At 40.5% G+C, this 18918-nt stretch overlaps 1 protein-coding gene across 2 annotated transcripts in view; it reads left to right on the plus strand.

Moving 5' to 3' along the window:
* The window catches only part of strn (striatin, calmodulin binding protein), a 73761-nt gene that overhangs the window by 49884 nt on the left and 4959 nt on the right, over positions 1-18918 (plus strand). Inside the window, exons 5-16 of one of the 2 annotated variants that reach the window (XM_030160159.1) lie at positions 3612-3782; positions 3872-4007; positions 6145-6304; positions 10600-10713; positions 11351-11494; positions 11584-11720; positions 12586-12761; positions 14230-14277; positions 14842-14963; positions 15053-15220; positions 16164-16304; positions 16482-16583. In XM_030160159.1, coding sequence (XP_030016019.1) covers positions 3612-3782; positions 3872-4007; positions 6145-6304; positions 10600-10713; positions 11351-11494; positions 11584-11720; positions 12586-12761; positions 14230-14277; positions 14842-14963; positions 15053-15220; positions 16164-16304; positions 16482-16583 — 1619 coding nt within the window. The remainder of the gene's footprint in view (positions 1-3611; positions 3783-3871; positions 4008-6144; positions 6305-10599; positions 10714-11350; positions 11495-11583; positions 11721-12585; positions 12762-14229; positions 14278-14841; positions 14964-15052; positions 15221-16163; positions 16305-16481; positions 16584-18918) is intronic. The other variant, XM_030160242.1, reaches the window with a different exon arrangement.

Consider the following 18918-nt stretch of genomic DNA (forward strand, 5'->3'; position numbering starts at 1 on the left):
ATTTATTTCGATTATATAAACATTTAATAATTTTGATAGGCAGTATAGTGTGATGATTGACAGGCGGAACCCTTTAATTGGCTATTGTTTATTGCAAATGTCGGAAAAATGGGAAAATGCAAGTTTCAGCAGAAGTGATTGGAGGAAGAACTATTCAGAACCTGGCTGAAGCCTCTCAATGGTAAACCGTCAGACAACTATATATAAAACTGTATCTGCAGTTGGATGTGGGCATTACATTTTATTTAAAGTGGCATTAGAAAGCATTAAATTAGATTTGCCGATACCTGCAGAAACCCTGATTTTGTATTCTTATAATTCAATGGTTTTCTTACAATCATACAGAAATAATCCCGTTTTTAGGCTGAATTACATGACTGATGACACACAAATGCTGTTGGTAATGTGTGTAAACATCAGCAAATAAATAATAATTAGCTTGTGTCACAATCTCCAACCTCGATGCTGGTGTAGATCCATCTGTTTAGAATGACTCCTGTGTAAAAATGAGAAGGTTATTCAGCATCTTTGCTGAATATGAGATGTTCAGTCATATGTACCTCTGTATATATGTATATTCAAACGTCATTCAACCACTGGATTAGATTGAAAACACTCTCAGTTTTGCTTCTTTTGCTTGGTTTATTTTTTATTAGTTTGGATGTGAATTAAAACATGGTGACAGGGTCTAGGGACATAGCATCAGTCTGGTCGGTTTGTAGACTTTAGAGTTTCAGTTTATTCTGGGACTGTTTGACTATGAAGTTAAGGAGGGAAGGTTGTGAATTCAGAACAATCTGAGGTGGTAAAGTAAAGATTGTGTCTGAGTTTGTCCTGATGTCCATGGGTAAAAAAACATCAACTCTGGAGTCCGAAAAGGTCTTTAATCACATTTCTGTACAGTGTAAAATACTGGATGAAAAGTCTTCAGGAACTCAGTCATATGAAGTTTCACAGATTTGATGAAATAAAATTGAAATAGTAACAATGTTGATGACGTCTAAAACTTCAGTGTTCTGCTCTGCTCTCAAAAAGAATCTGCTTCATTAATGGAATCATGGTTTTGTGGATATTAGGAAGATATTGGAAACAGCCACGGGTTTCTGAACTTCATGGACTTTTCAGAACCTGATTTAGTTTTTGTTTAAGCCGATGGTTCAGAGGAATTTGCAGGAAAATCCAACAAATAATCTGATCCAGTCTGGAGGAAACATGACATACACACAAAAACAAGATCCAAGGATTTAAAGAGCTTGTTCATGTCTCTATTTTATCTATATTTAATAGAAAAACAGTCCTTGTATCTTATAATCAGTATTATCTATGTGAAAAAGTAGTGAAATTATTGGTTAATAAGGTAAAATATAGAAATGTTTTCAATAATCTAACATCTCAGGAAATGTGTTGGCAAAAACTAGGAATAAAACATAACAGATGATAGATCTGTAGGACTTTAAACTATTGAGGTTTTGCACAAATGTCACATGATCACGTGGTTTTCTGTTTACGATGCCATATTGGTAGGCAAGCTTTCCTTGGATCGTACAGCGTGTTAAACAATGGACCTGCTAAACTCCTGTGTGCCGTTTATAACTTAGCTTTCACCAATTATAAGTTAGGCATAAAGACCGCTCGGTTCCATTGGTGGCAGCGATGGTTCTGTTCTGCCGACAGCTGTTCATAGTTATTACCACGGTTAGTAGCTTCTCAGTATAGTTAGCCTGCATGCTTGTTGCGCTTGGTGGCGTGGAAAAAAAGAATTGCCATCATGTGGTACGGTGATGAAGACCCCTTTAAACCTACCAGGAGGGCTTCCCCTGGCCTATCACCCTATAGAGAGAGAGTGATTGTGGATCTACCTGCTCCCTTTGCCGGCGATGGCAGCCAGAGTTTCCTCAGCAGGGTGAAGCAGCTGGAAATGGCAGTTGGAGCTACGGCGGGTGACACCGGTGAGTTCAGCAGGGAGCTGGTGACAATACTCCCCACCCGTCTGAGCAAGTCTGCTTTTCTGCTATGGGACAGCCTTCCCCATGCGGTCAAGTCAAATTATGCGGCCGTGAAAGAGAAGATGGGATCGGCTTTTGAACAGAGATAGTTCATGGACCATTTTAGAACTAACATATCAGCTCGTTCATGTATACACTACATGTAGTGACAATAAAGTGAACCATGAACCGTTCACGAGTTCTGGGGGAGAGCCTGGAGGTGTACAGCTGATGTGAGCTAGCTGGTAGCTGGTACTGGTGTTTTTACCTCTGAGTTGCCCGCGCATCACTGTTGTTAGTAAACATTGAAACTCATCTATTGCCGCGTTTCCACTACGTGGAACCAGCTCGACTCGACTCGGTTACCATATACTATTCCTGGAGACCGTTTCCATTACAGGATACTACAGACTTTACAGTACCTGGACGTCATAGTGATGCAGTGCGTTACTTCTGTGTTGTCTGCTCAGAGTTGCTGATAAACTCACTCATTGCGTGTTGTCTCGTCAAGGTCATGCTGAATTTTTACATCGGCCATCAAAGACTGAATCTCCTGACTGAATGGTGTAGTTTTACAGGCTGTTGTCATGTAGATTAACCTACACTACATTTACTGTGAACTTCCGCATCTGTTTTTTGTAAAATGGCAGGTCACAGAGACAACTCTCTGACCAATCAGTGTTCTGCAGTGTTTACACGCTGCGTTTTAGTATCTGTTCCCCAGTCTTGGAACCTCGGCGGAGGTGATACCAAAAAAGTAGTACCGGGTACCAGATTCCAGGTCCTTTTTTGTAATGGAAACGCAAAAAGGCCGAGTTGAGTTGAACCGAGCCGGTACCACGTAGTGGAAACGCGGCATATGGTGCCTTAATCACAAGCAGACATATCCACAAATAACAAAACACGAAAACACGAGTCCAAAGAAATATACGATATAAAGCAACAGTTCTGACTTTCTGGATCCAGATAGCGTGCCTACCAATATGGTGGTGTGAACAACAGTCACATGACCAGTGACGTCAGCTGCAAGTCCTCAGTAGATGAGACACTGATAAATCAATGAATAAATCATTAAAAATTATTTGATTTCAGTCTGTTTGAAGACATTTGTGTGAAATAAAAATGAAGGACATTGATCACTGATGACTGTTGTATCAATATCTTTAATGAAATAAAAAAAGACTTGATTCAGGTAAAACATAAAAACCTAAAGGACAGATTTAATGGATCAGACTAGATGTAAAAAGGCACGGAAGTCCATTAATTATGTCTCGTCCTTCCTGTCTCCTTGTCTCCTCCTGTCTCCCTCCTGTCTCCTTGTCTCCTCCTTTCTCCCTTCTGTCTCCTCCTGTCTCCTTGTCTCCTTGTCTCCTCCTGTCTCCTCCTGTCTCCTTGTCTCCTTGTCTCCTCCTGTCTCCTTCCTGTCTTCCTTGTCTCCTCCTGTCTCCTTCCTTTCTCCTTGTCGCCTACTGTCTCCCTCCTGTCTCCCTCCTGTCTCCTCGTCTCCTTCCTGTCTCCTTCCTTTCTCCTTGTTACCTATTGTCTCCCTCCTGTCTCCTTGTCTCCTCCTGTCTCCTTCATGTCTCCTTGTCTCCTTCCTGTCTCCCGTCCCCCTGTCCGACCCAGGTACCTGCAGGAGGTGGGCTACACTGACACCATTCTGGATGTGAAGTCTCAGAGGGTGAGGGCACTTCTCGGTCTGACCGGAGAGTCTGCAGAGAAAAGTTCAGAGAAAAAGAGCGAACCCATGGTGAACGGCACTGAACCATCATCCCTGAAGGACAGCGGCATGGTCAGGTGAGACGCAGGACACGCCCACACCTGATGTTATTAAAACACACCCACTGTTCTGAAGAAAAGACCATGTGTGTCCTTGGTCTTCACAGTAAACCTGACATGTCCGACTCCGCCACTGTGTTGGAGGCCTTCAAGTTCATTGAGAGCGCCGCGGCGGAGTTCAGTGACGAGGATGAGGACGAGGACAGCGAGGGCCGGGACAAAACCATCCTGGACCTGGCAGCCGTACGGACACACCAGATAAAACACACAATGCCAAAACACACTCAGATTCCTGAAAATGAGGCCTTCAGTTTGGTTTCAGTCAAGGTCAGAAGTGGGTTTTGGAAAAGGTCCAATTAAAGGAATCAAATATTGTTTACAAAACCATTATCTTTAATCTGTGAAACCATGTAATTATACATTATCTGTGTCATAATACTGGAAGGTCTCAGAGCGTCTGTGTATATGTGTGTGTATCTGCACAGCTCTGAGAAACTGAGACATTTTTAACAGGTCAATTTGGTACTACACTTGAGGACTAGTCCCACCTCCACATTAAATATCTTGGCAACTTGATAAGACCAATACTTTTGGAGATATTAGTTATTTTGGAATACAATAGCCTTACAATCACGTTGCTCAGTTGACTAGAAGCGCAGTACCATGCGGCATGAATGAATGTATGAATGAAATGAAGTTAAAAACAGGAACGATGCATTTACTAACTTCAGTTCCTAGTTATCAGTATTAATATGACCTAACATCCTAGTATTCTATATTTTCTCAAATTGTTCATTTTATTTTATGCACCAGTCCAAACCAGAGTTACAAAGTTCTGGACAAAAAGGCTGTTGAATAAAAGATGAAACAGGAAAAAATGCTGCAAAGTAATAGTTCAAACAGGTGTATGTAGGTTATTTCTCCTGTCATTGACTGATTAAGATCTGGAGTTGGTCAATGGCAGCCCTTAATGTGCTAATGCTAATGCCAGGTGCTCTGTGTGTGTATTACGGGTAAAGTGCAGAGACTGAGTTTCCCTATGGGGATATTAAAGCAAGTTAACCTTTAATCTATAATGTGGTAATGCTAATAGCTAGGGACGTAAACAATTAATCGACTATCAATTAATTATCTATAAGAATTTGCTGGATTAAATTATTTATTATCAGTTAATTGCCCTTTTCCACATCCTGTCCGAAGGATGGCGGTTTGTCCGCACTGCGACCCCGCGGCTGGGATAGTTGGTCATCAAACCCGATCATGGCGTTGATGAGTTAGAATTGCTTTAGGGACATGGTGGAGCCAAACACAGACCGACCCGTCTGTTTGTGGGAGCAGTGCACCCCCGCCTAAATACATACAGTATTGGATCGGAGGTTGGTTTAGTTCATGGTCATCTGGACTATCTGGTCAGTGAGACAGAAGTTGAAAACATCCACCACGCTCCTGATCCGGGCCACAGGTATGTCCCGCGGTCACCCCGGAGACCACGGGAAAATAGCGGAGAGAGGAGGGGGTGGACGGCGGCATCTCCGGTGAAATCTTGCTTCATCATGTCAGTGATGTAAACTCAGAAATGCCCATTTCTTCTAAACTGCCCCTCTTCAGATCTATTTATATTATTGAATTTCTCTGCAGAATTTAGTTAGTTATACTCCATAAATGTCATTGTCTGTACTGTATCCAATGGTACAATAAATCAATCATGAAGGAATATGACATGATTTTTTTATGAAGTATATAAACAATATTTAGCTTTTATTCTTATTGACCTTATCAAAAGAGAAATTCAGGTTTTCAGGAAAATCGCCACTCATCAATTAATCGTCAATCGATCGATAAGGTCAACCAACTAATGATTAATGGATTAATCGAAAATTTGCATCCCTACTAATAGCTAATGCTATGTATTAGTTTTATGGGTAAAATGTAGAGACTGAATTTCCCTATGGGATAATAAAGTGAGTTAATATTAATTTAATTGTTAGAGCAGCCACAGAGGAAAACCAAGCTGATGTATCCTTGTGCTTCAGTTCATGTTTTTATTTTAGTTGAATGTGGTTTTTGATGTGGACGTGATGTTCCTATTAGAATTGAACCAGATCTAAGCTCTTTATGTGGAAAAACTACTATAGCACATCAGTCCTGTGGAGAGTTTTCAAGAACTGAAACAGACCAAAAAAATGAAAATAGAAATATACTATAAATAATAAATAGTTTCAGTCAATGAAAATGTTTTTCTGTGCTAGTTTTAGCTTTCATTTACCATAATAATCCTGGGGACATCATGCAAATTGCACCCAATCAGGATCAATTGTGCATCTTTTGGAGTTTGAAACCTTTTCTGTCCCGCCTGAACCCTTCTTTCTGTTTCCTTCAGATGGTGAGGAAGAAGCAGTCATCAACACCATCTTCTACGACCTCTGACCTCAGCGATGACCCTGACACAGAGGAGGCCCTGAAGGGGTTTGACTTCCTGGCCAGTCCAGATGAGCTGGATGGATCAGAGTCAAGAAGCGGTGAGGACGGTGGTGAGTGGGGTGAGTACGTTCAGAAATGTTGACCTCCGCTGGTTGAATCAGTCTGGATCTAAAGAATCAGATGGATTTTCTGTTGTTTATTCACTGAGTTCATCGACAAACAGTATATCAGTATTTGATGTAAAGGTCTACTGTATATCTGTACTGTTTGTAAAGAGTGGATGACACCTCCGTGACGTTACCCATCGGTTTGTGGTTTGACGTTTGACCATTGCTGTGCTTTTTAAGAGACAGAGCTGCTCATATATGGAACAAACTTAAAACTGCAGCTGAACCCCCTGAAAACACCCCTTTACCCTGTCATATCAGTGTCAGCTTAACTTTGGATGGATTTAACATCGCCATCCACAACTATCCTTTGTCCCTAAAGTGGCCCTTCACAGTACTGCAGCTTAAAACTCACCTCCCTGTCATCTGTAAACCTGCTGACAGGACCCATCCAACCACAAACCAGGATGGAAACTAATCTGATGATTATTAGTCTTGATGTTTTATATCATCTATGACACAAAAATAGACTTCAGAGTCTGTAATCCTAGTCCATATCGGCAAAACAAAGGAGAAACACAGAGACCAGAAATGTTTTGGCCAAAACTCAAAAGAACCGGACCCATTTTGGACTCAGATCTAATAAAACATCTATGGAATAAACACACTAAGTTGTGCAACGGAGTATAGTTAGCATGTTAGCAGCAGATATGTAATCCAATAATGCTAACATTAGCTAATGTAGCTAACTTTATAATGACAGATGATCTGACATTGATTTTCTTGGTGGATCATCTCAGTAACAATAGATCTGTTTGTCAGAGAGAAATATATTGTATCCAATAAACAGAAGCTCTGACAGTCTGTCTCAGCAGCTGTCAATTAAGGCCCACAGAGATGTAAATAGACTCATCTGTTAGTCACAACAGCCACGCCCTTCAACATGCAGAACTTTACATCTAAATATAATCTGAATGGGTGAGTTATGTTAAGATTCACCCTCATACAGCCATCACAGAGGAGGAAACCACCATACACTGTATTGCCAAAGGTATTGAGACACCTTACACACATGAACTTTAATACCATCCCGTTCTGAATCCGTAGGGGTAATATGGAGTTGCTCCGTCCTTTGCAGCTATAACAGCTTCATCTCTTTTGTGAAGGTTTTCCATCAAGTTTAGGAGTGTGTTTATGGGAGTTTTTGATCATTCCTTTAGAGGTGAGTTCAGGTACTGATCTTGGATGGTCTGGATCCCAGTGTCTGCTCTAATTCATCCAAAGGTCTTCTGTCAGGTTGAGGTCAGGACCCTGTGTAGGCCAGTCCAGTTCTTCCACAACAAACTCACTCATCCATGTCTTTATTTATGTTGCTTTGTTCACAGGTGTCAGTCGGTCCACAAAGTTGGACCATGAAATTGTCCTAAATGTTTTGTTCTGCTGAAGCATTAAGAATTCCTTTGACTGGAACTAAGGGGCCAAGCCCAACCCCTGAACCCACCACCACCACTACCAAACTGTACACTTGGTTCAATGCAGTCAGACAGGTACTGTTCTCCTGGAACCACCAAACCCAGATGGGATCAGCAGATAAAGGTGTGATTGGTCAGTCCAGAGGACACTGTCTACTGCTCTGGAGTCCAGTGGCGGCTGCTTTATACCGCTGCATCCCATGGTTTGCATTGACTTTGGTGATGAAAGGCTTGGATGCAGCGGCTCAGCCATGAAAACCCATTCCATGAAGCTCTCTGTGACTGTTCTGGAGCTAATCTGAAGGACACATGAAGCTTGGACGTCTGAAGATTTGACTGCCGAAGGTTGTGGACCTCTGCACACTGTAGCCATAGCATGCACTCCCCAGACTCTGGGATTTTACAGGGATGACCACTTTGTGGCTGAGCTGCTGTTGATCCAAATTGCTTCCACTTTCTTATAAAACCTCTAACAGTGGAATCTTTAGTAGTGAGAAAATGTCATGAATGGACTATTTTTCCAGGTGGTTCCTATCATGATACCATGCTGTATTTCACTGAGCTCCTGAGAATCGACCCATTCTTTCACTAATGTTTGTGGAATCCGTCTGCATGTCTAGGTGAATGATTCTATTCACCTGTGGACACCAAAGTGACCAGAACACCTTTATGCAATGATTTGGAGACGTGTCCCAGTAGTTTTGTAATGTAATATAGTTTTTGTACCAGGCTGTAACTGTGTCAGATGTTTTAACACTGGGGTCTGCGTGGGTGGACTGGAGCCTCAGGTGGACATCTGAGGAACTGCAGGTTGTGGCTTCTCCACATTGACTTTACTTTGAGTGTGTCTTCAGTCTGGGAAACTCTAAGTTTACGTTAGTAGATGGGTGATAACTCTGCTGAATTAGACTGAATCTAAGCAGATCACTTAAAGGACAGAGTTTGGTCATCGTCTGTGATGTGAAAAAGGCTTATGTAAAACCAGACTCACAGTCCTCTGTTAAAACTGCTCTTACACAATCTTAGTTCCAGATGGTGACCTGTCTGCCCCCGCACCATACACAAACATCTCTGTCACCGTTGCCTAGCAACAGATGCAGAGTCATCTGACTAAAAGCTTCCCCACGCAGCGTGACTCATCACTTCACAGTCCAGATCGTCGTAGAGGACGAATGAGGACGATCAATCCAAGTTGAATAAGTCGTCATTCCCAACTCGAAATCGGCCAAATCGAGCTCTGCCGTGGAACATATCGTGTCCTCTCCCGTTGAACCCACGCCGCCGCCTCCGCCGTGCAGCGCTTCGTTTTGCTCGGCGTGTTCGCCCCAGGCCTTGAGCTGGAAGAGGAGATGTGGTCTTTGTTGTTGCCAGCATTATCACTGCGTGTTCAGTCATCCCTGCACATTGACTCCCCCTCAATGATTCCTGCATGTTTCTGCTCCCTCAACCAGACCTTTATTTAGCAGCTTTTAGCGCTCCAACCATTTCAGGCATCAGAGCAGGAGGGAAGATGTTTCTAGAACAAACTGGCAGGGATGAGATGGTTTTACTTAGTGAATTCTCTGGAAAAGAGAGTGTAAACATAAACACAGGCCTGCACGTTGACTCGGGTTCATTGATTACTGGTTCATATTGAATCTTTGCTCTTATTCCAGTGTTTTTGAGGCAAAAATGAAGAAAATAACATGTAGATTATTTTCATTATCTATTCTCTTCTTTTTTTTTTTTTTTTTTAAATGTCAGAACATGGTGAAAGTCTTTTTTTTCCCCTTGTCTGAGATGTCACCACCACAACACAAAGACATTCAGTTTAATGACACACAGGATGAAGGAAACCATTAGATACTTTTTGTAGAAGCAGCTTTTTGCATGTTACTTATTTATCATCTCTAGCTTTTCCAAGTTTTTGCACACACATGTGGTACTAAAAATGATTGAAAATGATGTGAATCATCTGTTTCTTATTGAAAAACAAAATGGGGAAACTCAGGGAAAAGGCTGGAACTCCTGAGGCCTGTGGAAACCCTGTCATGTTCCACAAGGAAAGACTTCCAGATTCCATGAACATGCACCTAAATCTGCCACAAATTCAGGAAAAATACCAGAACACTAACATACTTGTGTAAAACCAGTTCGATATGAGTCCGACTCTGCAGTCTGCTGGTTCTGGTTCAGGAAATGAAATCACACATCTGTTAGCATGATCACACAAACAGTACTGCGCTGATTTTCACCAAATGTGGTAAAAGGGGAGGAGTTAAAGGAGTCAGACTCCTCCTACTTTGTAGCCAATCCTTTGCAGGGGCGGAGCATAGCAGTGTTTGTCAGCAGCCTCCAGTGGTTGACATCATCTTCAGCCATGTTTTAAAGCTACTGTGAACAGAACATCTCCAGAATAATGTAATTATTATTATAATTATAAAGTAATTAATTTGTGTAAAGGTTATTTTGTTTGGTAATTAAAGGAGTTTAAAGTTAAGAGCTGATGTCAAACCCTACTAGTAGTCAACCACTATTGTATCTCAGTGCTGGTGTTTGTGTATTTGTCCATGATTTATGGATGAAACTGAAGTCCAGGAAAACACCAGATTTGTCCAATAATAAAATAAACACTTCATTGTGTCAGATTTTCCAGTGGAACCAGCAGGTGGTAGGTTCTGGTTTTAGTTCAGGTAGAACAGGAGAATCCAACACTCACAGGTTTCTACTCCTCCCCCTCCTCCCCCTCCTCCCCCTCCTCCCCCTCCTCCACCTCCTCCTCCTGCCCCTCCCCCACCTCCTCCACCTCCACCACTTCCACCTCCCCTGCCTCCTCCTCCTCCTGTCGGCCTGTAGAGAAGGACGATCAGTCTCCTCTGGGTGAACTGGCCTGGGACGTGGACCAGGGACTCATAGCCCAGCTCAAGGAACAGTACAGGAAGGAACGCAAGGGCAAGAAGGGGGTGAAGAGTAAGTCCTGAACCGAACCGAGCTGATCCGGGCCTGTTCTTCATCTTCTCTTCCTCCATCTTCTTCTTTTGTGTTTGTCATTCTGACTGAGATGGGCTTTCTTCTTCGTCTTCTTCTTCTTCTCATCCTTCTGGTATTATTTGCCTTTTCCTGATCTGAATCCTTCTGTTTCATCCCAACTGCTGTCGTCCTCTGCTCTCATTTGATTTTTTTCTCATTTTTCATTAGTTTTTATTTGTATTGAGTGTTTTCAGTTTGCTCTTTGGGTCTAATTTAGTTTAATGGGTGCAGAAGCTGTTTTAGTCATTCTTTTCACAAATTGACTAGTTTTGTTTGAGATTCGATTTAGGTGTAGTGAAGGTTCAATTTTTTATCTCATTCTGACTCATGTCCGTTGTTGGATCAAGAACAACCTGAAGCTGGTTTCACCTCCACTTCATGTCACATTCACTGTAACTAGGTTTTTCAAAAACCTCTGTTTTACTTTTATTTCTGTTAAATAAATGTTTTCACCACTGCTTCTTTTTGTTTCCAGTGTGGACTCTTCACTTTGCTAATGTCTCTTTCCCGTCTCCGCCTCCTCCTGTCTCCATTATGCTGTCCTTTTACCCATCATCCTCCTCTTCCTCCCCACCAGGACCCAACCGTTCCAAGCTGCAGGACATGCTGGCAAACCTGCGGGACGCTGAGGAGCTTCCGTCCATGCAGCCACCGGTGACACCCCCGTCTCGTCCCGCAGTCCCCAGACTCAATGAGCACGAAGTGGGACGTCCAGACGAGGGTACGTAGCTCCTCCCACAGCGCCACAGACCATTAATGATTCTAAACTGGTAGGTGGTGATAAAACAACTGCGTGTGTCGTCGCTGTAGAGGCCATGACGTTCCTGCCGTCGTCGGGGAAGTCCTTCATTCTTGGACGAGTGGACGAGGCTGTATCCAATGAGCTGGGACTAGGAGAACTGGCCGGACTAACGGTGGCCAACGAGGCTGAGACCATGGCCTATGACGTAAGTCCACGGAAAGACCAGGCAGGAGGAGGAGAATGATGGTCAGGTTTACCATGAATTCTTTACCACTCATCACTGATATGGTCCGTCTGCCTCTTTATCATCTTCGTTTCTGTTTTATTCTTATTTTCTTTTTTGTTTGTCTTTTTTATGTTACTTTTATGTTTTAGTGTGTTTTATGTGTAAAGTTTATCTATGAACCTTCTACTAAAGATACAATAGTGAATTTTCTGCAAATTTTAATTATCTAACACCATAAATACCTTTACTCAGAAGTTATTTGAAGACATAAACCCACAGTCTGTAGCGTTTCCTGACTACAATTCTTTGTGTTTTAGATTTATTTAAGTCCTATATGTACATTATATCAAATATTTATAGAAATGTTGAGGTTAGGAATAATCTGTCTCTTAATGGTCTGTTTTGGTCTATTATCGGTTTTGGTCTGTTATCAATTATCATGTTATATTTACTTTAACATTAATAATCAATGTTCCTTTTGTCACAGAGTTTATATGTTTACGGCTTTTATTGTGAAAGGTAATGAGACTAAGAAGCAGAACTTGCAAATTCAAGTAATTTCTGAGTCAAGTAAAAACAATATTCACCAAAGATTTATGTCTTATTATTACTATTATATATTATTAGTTTTATTGTTCAGAATAAACAGCATATTCAGATAATGTATTTTATATTAAAAGCTCAATATTCCCCAAACAGCATATTAAAACAATCACATTCCTCCTTAAATCCTGGTTACATCATCATCTTCAGACAGAAACAGAATCCAAAGCAATGCCTGTCTTTTAATCTCATAAGTTAAATGCCAGATCAACAGAATTAACGGTCAACGTTTCCGCCTCAGATCACCAACAATAAAGACGCTCTTAGGAAAACCTGGAACCCAAAGTTCACCCTGCGGAGCCACTTCGACTCGGTCCGGAGCCTGGCATTCCACCCGGTAGAGCCTGTCCTGGTCACAGCGTCTGAAGACCACACCCTCAAACTGTGGAACCTGCAGAAGACAGCGCCCGCCAAAAAGTCAGTTTATACAGAAACTGAGCTCAAATGAAATGCCTGGAAACAGGTTTTATTTGACTTTAGGTCCCTTTACTGAAGATTTATTCATTTAATAAGAACAGCAGAAAAAGTGGAATGACAGAACACTTGAAGATCATTGCTTGTTTTCTGTATAAATTCATTGTCACTTCCGTTCGTGCATCATGTAGCGGCTTTGTTTGACTTACACTTACACAATTGTCTGAGTCCATTATCTGATTTGTGGAGTTTTCAAATTATTAGTGCTCATGTAAACAGTATAATCTGATATGTTTTATCAGATAACAGCAGTAATCTGATTATGTGAAATCAGATTAACACACCTGAATTTCTCCCCAGTACTCCGATATCTGCATTCATGTATACCTTTTAATCTGATTTATTTAATCGTTTTACATCTGCACATTTGGAAAAACAATTAAATTATAGAAAGTGGAAGTGACATAGTCAAACATGAGCTGAAGACAACAGGAAGTTTGATTCTACTGTCACTACGTGCATATGTGCACTGTCGTCACGCCCGTCACTACATATGTATGAACTGAGGAAATCCAATAGTGGACTTAAACGTCTAAACCAGGGTTTATAGATTATTGTATTTCTGAAGTGCATGTAAATGCATCAGATCTGATTATTACAATTATGTGAGTACTACCAGTTAATGGATTTTTATGGTCATATAAGCAGACTCAATGGTAAAGCTTGTTTTCAAGTAGCTAAGGGTCAGCTTTTTCAAGATAACGAGAGAATTTATTACGAAAAACAACTGATATGAAACACAAACAGGACAATTAAAGCTGTGATCTGGAGAAAACAGTGTTAACATGACACTGAAACAATGTCCTCATGTCTGCTGAGAAAACATTTAACTTTAACCCCTTCATTTCCACCTTTCCAGTCGCCATGTTGTGCTGCTTTAGATGTGGAGCCAATCTTAAATACATTAAAGCATCTACAGTAAAGCTTTTGTCAGTATATTCATTTAGAAAGATTAAATTGTGATGGAAGCTAATTGGACTTCCTACCTGTTTAATTGTATCCTGATGTTCAGCAGCAGTTCAGGTAGCATTTTATCCACAAACTAAAAAAGGAAATGTTCTGATGTAGTCCCTGTGGTTGTTCAGTTCTAAGCTCTGGAACTTGGAGAATAGGAGAAAATTAGCACTAATTAGGTGGAACAGGTTAACCACAAAGCTAAAGAACCAATAACTGAAAGATCTTAGTCCTGATTAGTGCTACTTAATATAGTGTCAAAAAGCAGTGACTTAAAGGTAATTATTGAATTAAAAAAAATAGATTTTTGTGAAAAATAACATTTCAGAAGTCAGAGAGAACAATGAAAAAAAACAAACCATTAATGCTCAGGATCTAAAGTCCAAATGCACAAGATGTTGCTTATTAAAGGTTGTGTGTGATATAATCCATGGTGGTCTGTGCTTGGTTCTTCCAGATGTGCTGCTTTAGATGTGGAGCCGATCTACACCTTCAGAGCCCACAGGTGAGACCAGTTTACAAACAATAATAATGTACTTTTTCATCTTGTAAATATATTCTCTGTATCTGGAGCCTGATCTAGTGACATTAAGATCTACAAAGCCTTGACATAGTGTTTCTAATGGTCTAAACAAAAAAACTTTTAAATAATAATTAATATTTCTGTGTTCAGGGAAAAAATAACAACCAAAACAAAATAAACAGAAAGTAACATCAATATCTGCCAATAATGTTGTGATCCCTAATGTTCAGTGAAGGAGCTTTTTGTCTTTTTTTGTGAAAGTATCTGAAAGATTTGTTTGATTTATTTGTTTGAATGACGCTGATTTGATTCTTCTTCTTTTGTCAACAACTTTTTCTTCCATGTGTAATGTATCCTAGAGCGCCCCCCTCTGATAACACCACACAGCCTCATTTATTCACTACAAACCAAAAACCTCATTAATTTTTTTATTATTATTTTTTTTTTATAGGATCAGATCTAATAGAACATAGTCTGAACTGATGAACATTCAAATTTATGCACCGCTCTTGAACATATTGTCATTTTCTTTTGCATCCTGTGTAGCGGTGCTGCCCTCTGCGTCACCATGAGCTCATCTGGCGAGCAGTGTTTCAGTGGGGGGGTGGATGGCACCATCCAGAGCTGGAACACCCCCAATCCCAACATCGACCCCTATGACTCCTACGGTACGCTGAACTTTGACCTCTCAGCCCCGCAGTGACATGGTCTGGGTTGTAGTCTTCTTCACCCTCCTGTTCTCTCCGTCCTCCTGCAGAGCCTTCAGTCCTGCGGGGGGCGCTCTGTGGTCACACGGACTCAGTGTGGGGGCTGGTCTACAGCTCTGCCCACCACCGCCTCCTGTCCTGTTCGGCTGATGGGACAGTCCGGCTGTGGAACGCCGCCGACACCTCACCGTCGCTCGCTGTTTTCAATGAGAGAGGAGGTGAGATAAAAAAAAAGAGCAGAGCACAAATGTAGACGTTATAAAGAGCAAATCAGTGTATCTTCAGCCTGTGGAAGACTTTAAGTTCTGATTTTAGCATGTTTTTACAGGCATGTATTTCCTGTTTTTTGTTGTATGTGAAGAAACTAGACTGAAAAATAAGAAAATTACGAAGTTAACGGTGGTCTAAGGCTTTTCTGTAAAAAAAAAAAAAACTACCATGAAGGCGGCAAATGAAATCATAAAAAGGCAGATGAATTGACTTAAATCCTCTATTCGTTAATCGTCAGTTTTTTTCCTTATTTCCTTTGAGGGTATGAATGTGAATAGGCAATTATGTTGTTTGTTGATGCTGTTGTTTACACAGTTTCTATTTTATCATTGTTTATCCTGAAAAAATATTTCTCTGTTGAAAAGTCCAATCAGGGATGGAAGTTCCAAATCAGTTCAATGTTAAATACTCTTTATGCAGAACATCAGAAAAAAATTATTAGACCACCCTTGTTTTCTTCTATCTCTTGCTCATTTTCATGCCTGGTACAACTAAAGGTACATTTGTTTGGACAATTATCATGATAACAACAAAAATAGCTCATAAGAGTTTAATTTAAGAGCTGATATCCATCCATTTTCCATGTTCTCTTGATAATAACCATAACTTCAGTTCTTACATCAATATCTATGGCATTGTGCTGCCAAAAACAGTGCTTTTAGGCATTCCATGTTTTCTTTTCTGTCTGTTTTAGTCACATGATACACACAGGAGTTAGTACATGATTGCATAACCATTGTTTTTGATGACTTTTGATGGTCTAATATTTTTTTCTACAACTGTATATGTCCACTATGTTTAAATGGACCATCCCTGATAAATAAATGAATAAATAAGTCATCCTTGTCCGTCCCAGTGTGGTGTTCTGATTGTTTCCCTGTTTCCTGTCAGAGCTCGGCATTCCGACCTCGGTGGACTTGGTCAGCAGTGAACCGGCCCACATGGTGACGTCTTTCACCACCGGACACATCGGACTCTTCAACATGGAGACACAGCAGCTCGTCCTGAAGCTGGAGTCAGCAGGTCCTCCAGGTCCGCCCCTCAGCCAATCACAGCCCATTTCACAAAGATGGTCTAATTTTAGTCTGAGCCTCAATGTTTAACTGTATTAACCCTCTATCAGAACCAGGTTCAGTGTCTTTCCCACACATTAGAGTCATTTCCCATCATGCCTCTGTCTGTTTCATCCTGTTGTCTCCGCCTCCGCAGATGCTCCCTGTAAGATCAATAAAGTGTTGAGTCACCCCACGCTGCCAATCACCATCACAGCCCAGGAGGACCGCCACATCCAGTTCTTCGACAACAACACAGGTACTGCGGGTCACACGGGTCACACGGGTCAGGTCCATATTTAAAGGAACAGTTTGTGGTTCTATACATGGCAGAAATCACTGTGACTACATTACACCTCCATTACAAACTGGACTACTGTGGGGCATCATGGGAAATGTAGAATTTATAAGAAGATGCATTAGTGGGTTAAGGTTAACTTCTTTTATTATTCTCATAGTTAAATTCCATCTCTAGAGGAAGGATGTCAAACATACATTCCATGGGACAAAGCCGGCCCGGGAAAGGGTCCAGTCCAGCCTGTGGGATGAATAAGGGTCAAAGTCATTTTAGTTCAGGGGCCACACACACACACCAATATCATCTCACCTAGGTCGGACCAGTAAAATACTATTAAAATATACTGTTTTCTCTTTGTCTTAGTGTAAAAAAGTAGAGTTACATGGCAATGTTTACATTTACAAACTATCCTTTAACAAAACATGTGAATTATCTGAACAAATTTGAACAACCTGAAATGTCCAAAGAGAAGTGAGTGCAATTCAACAGTATTCTGCCTCTTACAAAATGTTTTGTGTATTTGTAGATCCACTGTGATCTATAAATTATGTATATTATCTACATGTGTAAATGATAAACTGAGATATAATAGAGTTAAAATTGTTCATGGTATTCACATTTTTTAAGGATAGTTTGTAGATGTAAACATTTTCATAATATAATTTTACTTTTTTCGCTCTTAAACATAGAGAAAAGTTTGGAGTTGTCATCATTTATAGGTTATTATGTTATTTTACTGGTCCAACCCATTTGAGATCATATTGGGCTGAATGTGGAACTAAATTGGCTTTGACATCCTGGATCTAGACCTAATACATGCAGCAGCTAGCATTAGCATTATCATTAGCACATAGGACTCAGTACATTAGTAGCAGTAAGATTGAAGACGCTCTAGATCTCCAGATCTTCATCAACACTGTGGTCAGTAAGAATGAACCTACATGTAACTTTTTTAATCTATAACCAAGAGGAAATTAGTGCAGTAAATTTAACCCAGAACCTTCTATCCCTGAGGTGGAAGTGCTAACTGCTACACCACCTGCTTGGTAACTTTTGTTATGATTTGGTGCTATATAAATAAAATTTGATTTGATTTGGTTTGGATAAAATTTAAAGTGTGATATCTCCAGAACAGTTGGACAAAAAATCAGAAATGTGGCCCAAACATTCACTTCATGATCTGAGGAGAGTTTTATGGACACAGGTCAAAGGTCAGTGTGCCACCTCATTTCTCAAGTGAAGTATCATGAGTTATGTTTTTTGTTAAATTTGGCATAAACCGTCTCTTGGACCTAAAGATGAAATAAGATGCATTTGGTGGCCAAAGGTCAAGGATATTTTGCCCCATAAAACACAATTTTGGTCCTGATTTTCCAAAGGTCAAAGAGCCTCATGAACACATTATGATGCAACAGTTGCTGATGCCTCTGCTTTACTGACCTCTACTGGTTGAAGCTGCAACAACTTGTACTTTTTTTTCCATCAACTCTTATTTCTCTAGAAAGACAAAGCCCTGCCTCTTGAATTTGTTGTCAGTTACACATAAGATGTGTATCAATTGACAAAATAAAGTCATTGTTTGTCATGAAGATGATAAAGTAGCATTTGATGAGTATGAAAGAGCTGCATCTCTGATTTCACTACTACAAAAGACTGTTACATTTTGGCACATTTTGTACTTGTTCTTATAAGTATTAAACGAGGTGAGAAACACTAAGTCTGGATGTTGAAGCTACAGAAACATCTTCAGCGACTCTGAATTCATAATGATGTCACTAATGGATGTGTCATCTCTATAATAATGTGTTTTCACAATCTTATATTTACAGCAAACCACAGTTTTTCATTTGCAAATTTCTGTTTTAAGTTGACCAACACAGTCATTAGAATTGTGTACATTTATTTGACCACTGTGTTTCACCTCTGTAGATTTTCTTCACAATAAAAGCTCTAAAACCAGTACTCAGTCAGTATTACTGAACTGAAGTACAGCTTAGAGGTATTTGTACTTTACCTCCATTTCATCAACATAAATGGTTGTATAAACCGGACAGGATGTTTCCACATTCGTCTGTTGAATCTGCCAACAGCATCTGTGAAATCACACCTGTTTTGCAGTCAATTGGGATCCAGTTTTCAGCTTTTTAAGGTGTGATGCATAAACTGGGAGACTGGCTAGAACATTTTAGGAAAACAGGACACATCTGGCATCCAGTGTCTTGAGAAATGAACTACATCTACAGATTGGACATGTTTTTCATGGTTCATAAAATGATTATTGAATTTTATAGTTAGA

This window comes from Sphaeramia orbicularis, chromosome 1 (assembly GCF_902148855.1).
Source record: "Sphaeramia orbicularis chromosome 1, fSphaOr1.1, whole genome shotgun sequence".
In the NCBI taxonomy this organism is placed as follows: domain Eukaryota; kingdom Metazoa; phylum Chordata; class Actinopteri; order Kurtiformes; family Apogonidae; genus Sphaeramia; species Sphaeramia orbicularis.